At 44.1% G+C, this 12358-nt stretch overlaps 1 protein-coding gene across 1 annotated transcript in view; it reads left to right on the forward strand.

The window, feature by feature from the left end:
• The window catches only part of sni (SDR family oxidoreductase sniffer), a 72817-nt gene that overhangs the window by 57460 nt on the left and 2999 nt on the right, over positions 1–12358 (forward strand). Inside the window, exon 4 of the mRNA XM_068363822.1 lies at positions 10400–10549. Within this exon, the coding sequence (XP_068219923.1) occupies positions 10400–10549 (150 nt within the window). The remainder of the gene's footprint in view (positions 1–10399; positions 10550–12358) is intronic.

Consider the following 12358-nt stretch of genomic DNA (forward strand, 5'->3'; position numbering starts at 1 on the left):
CAGAACCTTTCCTCAGACGGGAGGAGCTTCCAGCCCAATCTTGATTACGTCTTCTAGGTCACCTGTCCTCCCTGGCCCATCTAGTTCCAAACGGCCGCCTCAGGATGTGATCCCTACAATGGCGGCTCAAGTCCCGGTGGAGTCAAGGCCACGATTCCCCGGACTTTCTGGTCCCCATAGGGCCTGCGGAACGGGCGGACCTGCAGTGGTGGTTGACCGACGGAAACCTTCGATAGGGAGTGGATCTTCTCGTCCTCCCCCCGGATTTGATGTTGTTCTCGGATGTGTCAAAAGAAGGGAGGGGTGGGGGCCCACGTTCTGAACCACAGGATCTCAGGCCGGTGGTCAGAATCAGAAAAGTACCTCCACATCAATCTGCTAGAGATGAAGGCTGTATATCTGGCCCTTCAACAGTTCCAACAGACCCTGGCGGGCCACTCTGTGGTGGTGATGAGCGACAACACCACAGTAGTGGCTTATATCAACAAGCAGGAAGGTACCTTTTCACAACAGCTATCCCATCTTGCAGTAGAGATTCTGAGATGGGCCGAAGTCCGCTCGACACCACTATCAGCTCGCTTCATTCCGGATAAAAGGAATGTGCTCGCCGACAGTCTAAGCAGAGCTTCGCAGATAGTGAGTACCGAGTGGTCTTTGGATCCTCTAGTAGCCAACAAAGTCCTGACTTTGTGGGGTTCCCCGACAGTGGACTTGTTTGCGACAGCCTTGAATTTCAAGCTGCCGCTGTACTACTCCCCAGTCCTGGACCCCAAGGCACTCTGGCAAGATGCCTTCCAACAACGGTGGGACAACATCGACGTCTACGCCTTCCCACCGTTCTGTCTGATGAGATGGGTGCTCAACAAGACCAGACACCAGACTATCGGTCAACCTGTCGATGACCTTGATAGCTCCGCTATGGCATCATGCAGAGTGGTTCCCGGACCTTCTGCAGCTCCTGACGGAACTCCCGAGAGAACTTCCCCCACGACACGAGCTACTCAAGCAACCACACTACAACATCTTCCACAAGGCCGTAGCTTTGCTTCGGCTTCACGCCTGGAGACTCTCCAGTATCTCCTCACAGAGAGAGGCTTTTCGCAACAAGTTGCGGAGAGGATGTCTCGACACCTGCGAAAGTCATCGGCAGGGGTCTACCAGGCGAAGTGGAGAGTCTTCTGTGGTTGGTGTCGTGGGAGGGGTATCTCTCCCCTCGATGCCACTATTCCAGCAATAGTGGAGTTTCTTGTTTATCTGCGGGAGGAAATGCTCCTTTCGGTCTCGGCGGTGAAAGGCTATCGCTCAGCCTTAAGCCTGGCCTTCAGGCTGAAAGGATTGGACATTTCTTCTTCGCTGGGACTTTCCTTGCTCATACAAAGCTACGAACTTACCTGCCCTCAGTCGGAAGTGAGACCTCCTCCATGGAACGTGGTTCGGGTTTGCAGAGCTCTTAAGAGACCTCCATTTGAACCATTACGCCAGGCTTCTGATCGTTACCTGACCTGGAAGACGGTGTTCCTGCTCACTCTAGCTTCTGCCAAGCGTGTCAATGAACTTCATGGTCTCTCGTACGACGATACCCATTCAAGGGGATGGGGGGAGGTAACGTTCAGGTTTGTCCCTGAGTTTGTTGCCAAGACTCAAAATCCTGGGGTTCCGGACCCATGGTTCGACTCCTTCAGGGTTTCGAGTCTTCGTTCTGTAACAGATGACCCAGACCATCATCTCCTACTATGCCCAGTAAGGAGTCTGAGGCATTATCTTAAAAGAACAGCTGCAGTCCATCCTCGCGTGCAAGCCCTGTTAGTGAGCACGGGAAGGACGAAGAGGAGGGTTACCAAGAATACCATTTCAGCTTGGATTCGAAGGGTCATCCATCATTCCCTGAATCCAGACCCTCCTCCGTCACGTCGCCCTAGAGCACACGATGTCAGAGGCATCGCAACGTCCCTGGCATTCAAGAGAAACTTCTCTGTGACACAGGTGCTACAAGCTGGGGTCTGGAAGCATCAAACGACCTTCACAGCCCACTTCCTGCAGGACGTGACCCACAGGAGCCTCGATACGTTCTCTATCGGCCCTGTGGTGGCTGCACAACAGCTGGTCTAACCTCAGGCTCCTTAATGGACAGGTAGCAGAAGGTTGAGGGCATTGTTACCCGGTTTTAGACTGCATGAATGAAAAAGTATGTCTGGCCCTTACTCTTTTCTTCATCCTCCCCTCTCTTGGGGAAAGCAGCATCCTGGGTTCTCTACATAGCTGACCTCAAACCTCTGCAGGTAAACCATGCTTCCTTGTGCTCCTAGTATTAGGTATAATACTGTCACGTTCCCCGTACCCTGACGAGGTGGTATTGGGAACGTCCTAACCTAGATTTCTATCTAAAGGACTTCAGGTCAACTTCCTAGGACGAGTCACACTTCTCTCTTTCACACACAAGCTTATGTAGGCCGCACGTTCCTTGCAGAGCAAGGAATTTGCGAGGTGCAGGGACTCTTTTTCTCAAGTGCTGTTCACTCGGATTCTGAGTCCCCGGGCAAAGCCCAAGCCAAAGCCAGGAAGGCTGGGACTTTCCACCCTACCTAAGGGTTAAGTCACTCCATGTAAATAGCATGGTTTGTATTTCAGGTACGGAACAAATGACAAATTCGGAGATAATTTGTATTTTTCCTAACCATACAAACCTTAGCTATTTACACATATTTGCCCGCCAGCCCTGTCCCCCGTGAAGTCCTACCTCTAAGCGAAGTGAATCAGTTCATCAGTGTGTGAGGGGGGAGGGGTAGCTAGCTACCTCTTCCCTACCCCCTCGCTAACTAGCGAGAGGGGAGTTAACCCTTGTTAAAAATTGAATGGCTCGTCATTTCAGCTACGCCGAAACTAATACCCCATGTAAATAGCTAAGGTTTGTATGGTTAGGAGGAATACAAATTGTCTCCGAATTTGTCATGTTGGTCCGAGAGACTCGTCAAGCTACAAGAATTATGAACCTCATCCTTCACCAAAGAAATATGACAGTCCTCCTTTAAGAAACCTTTCACTTAGAAAAAATTGAGAGACAGTATTAAGTTGCAAGCACAAACTTCTGAACTCATTTATGGCCTAAAATGTTCGAAATAAACTAGAGACACTAAACCTATTTAACAAGCTAATTTCAGTCTCGGAGAACACTCTTAGAGCCAACAGGAACCCCAAGTTTACCACCTTTGGCCCTGTCTGAGCAGAGAAATTTTTTTGCCCCCTCTGCATTCTTTCTGAGCCTATTACCATTCCTAGAGAACTTGGCTAACTTGGTGCCATCCACCCAAAAAGAGAGCGTATCGGCATTTTCCTCCTTTTTAATCAGGCACAAATTATAAACATGGAAGTAGCAGCTATGTCTCTAATCTATACCTGTTCATGGCTTAACCTTTGGTCTTGAGTAGTATCCCACTATGCTACTACGGAGGATCATAATGCCCCACAAAGATTTGAAGATTTGTCATGAGCAGCCAAAAGCCCTAGAATTCATTTTACTTCAGACCGTTCCTCTATGGGGTAATGTTGTCCTGAAAAGAGGTGGTCAAGTCTTGGCCAGATGCTCAGAACAACTGTCCTCTATAGAGGCGTAAGTAGGATTTGGTGATTTCCCCTATCTGTCTTCACGATATCGTTAGACCTCAAGGATGCATACTTCCAGATCCCCGTTCATCCATCCTTAAGGAAGTTCCTAAAATTCACGTTAGGAGGAAAGATATACCAGTTCACGGTGCTGTGTTTCTGCCTGTTCACAGCACTCCGTGTCTTCACTCTGAGCTTCACTTTAGTGTCCACCTGGGCACACAAGAACGCCATTTGTCTGCTTCGTTACCTAGACAATTGGCTGATTCTGGTAGACTCGAGGGAGTCCCTTCTCCTCCAACGAAACAAACTTCTTGCATTCTTGCATTTTGCCAAGATCTGAGGATCATGGTAAATTACAAGAAGTCTCGCTCGCAACCAGCCCAAGACATATATCTAGGAATGAGAACCAGGACCAAAATAGGCAAGGTCTTTCCGTCCGGGGAACAAATATAGACTGAGAGATAGTCTAGATGTTCCTCCTGCGGGAAAAATTGCCAGATGAATGGCAAAGTTAGTTCCCAATGGTCGTCTGCGCATCAGATCTAGAGTGGCAGCTGAAGACCTTTTGGTCTCAGCACTTGGACCCACCGAGCACTTTGGTGCCGGTAGGTCAGGAACAGTACAGAGACTGTGATGGTGGGTGTGGGACACCGACCTGCTCAGGAGAGTGGACCTTCTCTCTCCTCCCCTTGATTTGTTGCTCTTCACAGATGCATCAAAAGAAGGGTAAGATCTCATCTGTTGCACCTCGCTGAATCTGGACGGTGGTCTGATTCCGGGCAGCATGCCACATAAACCTCCTGGAAATCAGGGCAGCCTTTTTTGCCCTCAAGCAGTTCTGTTGGCTCCTTTTAGGACATTCCGTAGTGTTGATGAACGACACTGTGGTATCACACACAAACCAGCAAGAATGCGCCTTTTCACAGCACCTATGTCAGGTGGCTGTGGAAATCCTCGGATGGACGGAAAACAGTTCGGTAGCCCTTTTAACCCGGTTCATCCCTATCAAGAATGGGCTGGCGGACAATCTGATCAGGAGGAATCCGATAGTAGGCTCCGAATGGTCATTAAAACAAGAGATAGTCAACAAAATTTTGACTTTGTGGGGTTCACCAATAATCGACCTGTTTGCAACGTCCCTAAACTAGAAGATTCCAGTGTACTGCTCTCCAGCACCGGATCCCCAAGTGTTCTGGCAAGATGCCTTCCAATATCCATGGGACAGGATGGACATTTACGGGTCCCACCCCCCTCTTCCTAGTAAAGAGGCTCATAAGGTTAGGGCACCTCAAGATCTGTCGATGACCCTAATAGCTGTGCTGTGACATCATGCAGAATGGTTCCCGGACCTTCTGCAGGACAACCACACATGAAGAGATTCCGTCAAGTGATCCCATTGCTTCGTCTTCACGACTGGAGGTTATCCAGCAACTGCTTGCAAAGAAGGGCTTTTCGAGACCAGTTGCTAAGAGAATGGCAGGATACCTCCAAGAGTCATCTGCCTCAGTATCTCATGCAAAATGGTCTGTCTTTTGTGGTTGGAGTCATGGATGGGGTATCGCTCCTTTCAGTACCACTATACCAACACTAGCAAAGTTCTTATTGTACCTCGGAAGAAAAACGTTGTTCAGTGTTGGCGGTAAAAGGCTGTTGATTGGCCTTGAGCTTCATCTTCAAACTGAATAAAGTTAATATTTCCTCCTTGACGGAGTTCTCTCCTCATACAGAATTTTGAGCGCACATGCCATTAGTAGTCAGAAGACAGACCACCTCCTTGGAACATAGTCAAGGTCACATGTTCATTGAAAGGAGCACCATGCAAACCTCTTCGTCAAGCTTCAGATCGAGACTTGACCCAGAAGACGGTCTTCCTTCTGGTCCTGGCCTCAGCCAAGAGAGTCAGTGAGCTACATGGTCTGTCCTATGACATCAGCCATTCAAGGGGATGGGGGTAAGTGACACTCAGTTTGTAGCTAAGACTCAAAATCCAGCTGTAGCGGATCCTAGATTCGGGCCCTTCTAAATTGAGAGTCTCCATTTTGTAACAGATTATCCTGATCAGCTGTTACTCTGCCCTGTGAGGGGGCTGATGAAATACTTGAAAATAACCGAGAGCACCCATCCACAGATCAGCAAGCTCTTCGTAAGAGGAAGATCCCAAAGAATTTGATAGTTTTCTGGATCAGGAAGGTAATTGAGAGAGCTTTTCAATCAGACCACTCTCATTTCGGCTGCCGTCCCTTGCTCATGATGTCAGCACATCCCTGGCATTTAAGAAGAATATCTCTGTGACGCATGTGATACAAGCGGGCATGTGGAAGCGGCAAACAACGTTCACAGCCCACTACCTGCAAGACCTAACCCACAGATACCTAGACATGTTTACTTTAAGTCCTGTGGTGGCTGTGCAAAACATAGTGAACTAACATCTCAGCTCCCTTGTGGGATAAGTAGCATTTTGGTCGAGAGCAGGGGTTACACACGAGTGAGTCTAGAATGAATGTGTGTGGGTACCATGCCCTTTGTGCAACCTGATATATGTACTTTATATGTATTTATGGCTCCGTTCTCCAAGTGAGGTGGAGTTCGGCAATGTCTAGGTTAAGTAAGGAACTTGGCTCCAATATTACACTTACCTGGTCAAGTCACATTGCTAAATTCTACGCTAGCACCAATTGCCTAGAACGTCATCGTATAAGGATCACGAGGTGTCAGGGTGCCCTCTAATCAGCTCTTGCGTAGCACAGAGTATAACCCCGGGACAGTCCCCAGCAAGTTGGTTTTAGGAATTCCACCCACCATAGGGCGAGTCTCATATGTAAAGAGCGGAAGGTTTGTATAAAGTGCCAGAACAAATGACAAATTTATAATAATTTGTATTTTTCGTAACTATACAAACCTGAAGCTCTTTACACATATTGGCCTTGGAGGTATAATATGATGCCCCGAAAATGGGAGACGTCTCTTTGTCGTCTCCGTATTGGTCACACTCGATTGACACATGAGTTTCTGCTGAAAGGCCAACACCAACCGTATTGTGACAACTGTTTAGTACCTCTAACAGTAAGGCATTTGTTGACCGAATTCCCCAATTATAACAACTTGCGGAATAGATATTTGTTTGAGGCTCGAGGTGAGGGTGGCAGGTTCATCCTTGCCAAGATTCTTGGAAATGATGTGTCTTACCATGCAAGTGGCATTTTTAGATTTCTTTCAGAAGCAGGTCTTCTGAAAAATATTTAACTTTTATGACATTCAATTTTTATGATTTTAATTGAATACTCTTTAATATTTTATTTTATTTCATTTTTTATTTTTGTATACATAAATTAATTGTTACCGGCGTCAATGACCTTAGATGTCAGGATGCCTGAAAACTTTAAATCATTCATTCATTACACATATTGGTCCTGCTATCACCTTCCCCCAGAAGTCCTATGGCAATTGCAAAGTGATGGTTTTTAACTAGTGCTGGTGTGAATGGGGTGGTTGGTCCACCCCTAAAATCCCCCTTTGCTAACTAGCAGAGGGTAGTTACCCCTTTCAAAAGCTTTAACGCCGGGTTTCAGTTAGCGCCGAAATAATACTTCCTATGTAAAGAGCTTCAGGTTTGTATAGTTAAGAAAAAAAAATTATTAAAATTTGTCTTGCTTAGAGAAAATTGATAGGAAAATATCTCCAATGGAAAGTGAAATATTGAAAGCAATTTTACTTAGGTGGCCAGTGTGAAATGCTTTTTGCACCTGATTTTTAACCAGTGTAGAAATGTGATATATGTTCCAGAACTACTACAAATAGATGAAAAGGAAATTTAGGATGAACTAAAAAGTCAAGGAGTAGTAAACGTAGTTAAAAAGAGAGAGAATTGGAGAACAGCACGTTTCTCTTGCTACTTTGATTTTAACCTTTGTTCAGTGCAGGCTACCCATTTTTATCATGGCTAGTTGGCTATATTTGAAGGTGTAACCATACTTCTCTTCACCTTAGCGATGCTACCATTGCCAAATGTATAGCCATTTAAGCCAAAACTGCAAGGAAAAATTAAATAAGCTGGCTGCTTGTGCCAATTGTTGAAAAAAAAGTCATGGAACATGCACAGAAAATTCAAATTGTATACAATATGGGGAAGCACACCCAGGAGCATCTAAAAGGTGCGTTAAGTTCAGTTTTGAAAAGGAAATTCAGGCCATTAGAACCATTAAAAGGGTAGCATTTAAAGAGCCCATAGAGAGCTCTAAAAAAGCAGGTAAGCCCTGGGAAACCATTTTCATAGGTTCTGAAGAAAAATTTGCTTAATTTCACTGGTAAAAATAGTATCATCTGTTCTTAAAATAAAAAAGATGTAGAAATCGCATTCCAAATGCATATCGGGAAAATGTTGAAAAGTTAAAACCGATACGTAAAGAACAGAAACTTACTCAAAAACCTTCTGGATCAAAAGAAAGCTCAGAACATCTGCTTGAAGAACTGAATAAGATTAATCCAAAACAATCTGGATCGTTAGAAAAATTAACAGGCCTAGTCAAAAGTTTAGTGAATATTGAATCAACACATCATTAGATAATACCAACATGGAAGAAGAAAGTCTATTATCTGAAACTGTCAATCGTCTTGAAGAGAATAAGGAAAGAGAAAGAACACTAGAAGGGGAGACCACAAGGAAAAACTGATAAAGACAAGACATTAAGAAATGCACACAGATAAAACGATTAAACAAAAATAAATCATAGTTTGTCCTTATGGATAGCAAACTCACAATTCTTCAATGGAATTATCAAAGTAGTTCCTTGAATCTTTGAATATACTAATCAAGGAAAATGTTCCAATCATTATACCCTTATAGGAAAGTCTCAAGCCAAAATAAATTATGTCCCTGAGTATATATTTATTTGATCATAATGAAGTCCAGAAAGACAAAGGTAGATATTGTGGGAATGCATCACTGGTGCGACAAAATGTCATACATAACAAGATTCAGCTACAAACAAATCTTCAAGCCGTATCGGTACAAATACAATTAAAACGAGCATACACCATCTGTTCAGTATATCTGCCACCCAATCGAGTTGATCAAAACCTGAAGCTAGAACTTGATAATTTAATAGATCAACTTTCTGGGTCCTATTTACTCTCGGTAGACAGTCAGGCTGGGAGGAGCTTAGAGAGGAAAGGTCACCTTTTGTCAATTGTTTGATGTCTACTCTCAAAATTGAGGGAAGTGCCTTGTTATATAGATACAGTGGATAGACAGACAATCAATGTGGGAGGATATTATTTCTAACTCCCAAGGCAATCTTGCTGTTTTAAATAATGGGGCACCAACACATTTTCATGTACAAAATGAAACCCTTAGCTAGTTATCTTGGTATACACCCCTTATTGGTTTTTTACATTTTTCATGGGAAGTAATGGATGAAGTTATCAGAAGTGACCATCTCCCAATTCTAATTAATTAACTGTGTCAACAAAGTTGGGATGTTATGTTTTTGCCCCTGTATGTTTGTGAACAACTTCCTGGTCACAATTTTACTCATAGGGTAGTGGACATTTCAGGGATTACTGTAATTGTTATGATGAGACATGGAAGTGATTCCTTTTTGAAAGTCCTAAGTCAGAGGTCAAGGTCGACCGAATTAACCCTAACCTTAACCCCAAGTTTGCACATGGTTGTTACACAGACTTCAAATTTGCCTACAGTCTAAATTGATTCTGGAAAAGGCAAGCTGGTTGTGAGAAATAAGCTGCTGTGGCAGAGGTCTGCACTCTCATAAGTGCTTTTCCAGTTTAGTTGATGAAATAGCTGCACCGAGATGTCTACAATGGGTAATTGATGAGGCTAATTGAGCATTATTTATTTTACCTACATTAGAAATAGATGTTGATAATTTCTCCACTATAGAGCTTTTGAACAGTCATTATAGATGCCTGTAATAAGTAATTCCCCATTCTACAGGTCAGTTTTCTCAAAAACTAGTCCCTTGGGGGAATATTCAATGTCAAATAGCTTGTAAAGCTAGGAGAGCTCCATTTACTCAATATCGACATCATCCTTGCAATTATTAGCTCTTTTGATATAAGAAAGCAAGAGCAAAGCTCCAGTACCAAATCAAACAGGTTAAGCTCTGGTATTGGGTAAATTTTATTTCTAAGAATAAATTGGAAGGCTAATTAGAAGTCTGGACAAAAATAAGGAAGATCAGTGGAAAATGCATACCAATACTATTACCTGTAATTGAATGCAAGAGTCAAATGTTTTCAAAATCCGGAGGATGTATGTGAAGCATTCACAGATTATTTTTCAATAATCTTATAAAAAATCCTACATCTATGTATTACCAACAATGCATTCAAGAAAAGAATCACCCTCTCAACTTTTGAGGTGTAGGAATGGAATCATATAATTTGCCTTTAAGCATGAAAGAACTTAAGACAACTTTGTCTCTATGCGATGATTCGGCTCCTGGAATTGATAATATAACCTATTCAATGATCAAACATTTACCCACAGAAATTAAATCCTGTTTGTTTGTTATCATCAATAGAATTTGGAAAGAGAATTTATTCCCAAATATTTGAAATATTTCAATAATTCTAGCCTTTTGAAACTGGAAAAGTTGGTAAAATCATGAACAAACAGTAACTGCCATCACCTCATTATAAGTTGTAACAGTTGTATCTAGCTTTACTGAAAGTATACTATTGTTAAACAACTTGGGTTAATATAGTTAGGAAAAATGCATCTTACCTGAAAAAAAATTTATATTGAATGATTTGTTTAAATATTTTATCTTTGCAGGCCCTTCTCCCTCTCCTAAGCACAGCTGCTTCAGATTCAACGCTTGATACATTTTGTGTTAAAAGAGCAGCTATTATCAACATGTCCTCCATTTTAGGTTCAATTGGAGCAAATGAACAAGGTGGTCTATATCCATATAGAGCAAGTAAAGTAGGTATAAGAGGAATCTTTAATTTCCAGTATTGTTGAATGCAGAAAATATGCAATAGTGATTCAAATTTAATGTTATATCAAATGTGAAGAACAGCATGCAAAATAAATAGTTTGTTCTTACACGCCTACAAACCTTTGTTTAGGAAGATTACTTCAGAGCAAGCTGGAAGTCATTAAAATTGCATAGCAAACAGTTATCCAACTGGTGATGGTGCTGGGTAAGGAGCTTTGCCTCCTTTCCACTCAGAGCCTTCCCTTTAACTTCAGCCGGTCATTTTCTTATTTTTCTTTCAAGCAGTGGATATTTTCTGTTGTGTGGAGTGGAAGCAAGAAGCTCATTGCCAGAGAAGAGGTTGGTCTAATCAGCTGAAGACACACACTCCCTCTGTGCTTGGGGACCAGAATTGCTTGTAGGTACACGTTGGGAGGAGGCAAGCGAGGCGTTTTTTGGGAATTGGACTGGGTAATGTCTTCGCTGCTTCCGTCTTCCAGGTGATACATTTACTGCTGTCTCCCCTGGATTGGTCCAGAATATGCTGCAGGGGTCCGGAGTGTTCGGATCTATGTCAGCGAGTTTCAGGTTCTCTTGTGTGGGAGCCCCTAATATTTGCAACTCGAGAGGCTGGAAATCCTCACCCTTTACTGTTGGGTAGTCTGCTGTAGAAGAGTTAACCTAAGGAAGTTGTGGCTTCCTTAGGTTTTTTAGGTGGACCCTCCATTCCTTGAGATAATAGGTAGCTGAGGCGACTTCTTCCTGTGCTGACTTATCTCTCAAGTTTATCCGGTGACGTCAGTAGTGAAGGGCGTGGTGGTTCTCCCCCCATTCCCCTTAGCACCAGAAGATGTGGAAGATAATTTGATAGTTTCCAGCACTGGCCAGGCCCGTGGTTAGCCAGCAAGTGGTAACCCTGTCCCCGGGGTTCCACAATTTCTGTTCCAGTCCTGGTGATCCCCACCCCTTTCCCTGTGGCAGTTGCCCAAACCCTTGTGCCAAGGGGTCTGGAACTGTTGCCCTTCCTCAGCATCAGTGGTTGTGCCTCCTGCCCGGCAAATTGTTTGGTCGTGGGGCCTTGTGAGTGTGCCTTCCCCTCCTTCTGTGACAGTGTCCCCCAGTGTCGTGCCTCACGTTGGAGTCTGTGTGGTTCTCCTCTTGGGGTAGAATCATTGTTGATGGCCACACAGGCCAGAAGGTAGAAGCATATGTGCTGTTTTTCCTCCTCCTTGTCATGATCTTAATCAGATTTCGATTCCTCTTCTAGGATGAAGAGGAGGAGACCGAAGAATCTAAGATGAACATCCTTGGTCGCAGGGATAGGGCTCCCTTTGCCACCACCTCTCTTTAGAGGAAATTGCACAGCATCTGTGTAGTTCCAGGCGCTGTGAGGGCCAGAACTGCATCCTTGTGCTGCGTCTCCCCGGGGCTTGTCCATGGGTCTGGGACCACGGCTGGGCACCAGCTACCCCGGTGGCCGACCTAGACAGAAGTGTACTGCCCTGTACACTTTCTGCTTCAATGTTGGAATAACTGCTGTGATCTCTTCCTTCTTTCCAGGTCACTGGACTTCTGTACTTCTTATGATTGTGTAGCCCCTCGACTGGTTAGATGAGATGGTACATTTTGAGTCTTTGGGTATGGGTATGCTTTGGTAGGTGATTCTCCCACTTCTACGGGGTCCCGTGCCAGGAGATCTCCCTTTACCGTTACCCTATCCGGGCCTATGTCAGCTTCTGATTACGATAACGGTTTTATCCATGACACAGAACTGTCTGACTTGTGTGGGGGATTAAAGTCATGGTAGCATGCTA

Source organism: Palaemon carinicauda, chromosome 40, assembly GCF_036898095.1.
Source record: "Palaemon carinicauda isolate YSFRI2023 chromosome 40, ASM3689809v2, whole genome shotgun sequence".
In the NCBI taxonomy this organism is placed as follows: Eukaryota; Metazoa; Arthropoda; class Malacostraca; order Decapoda; family Palaemonidae; genus Palaemon; species Palaemon carinicauda.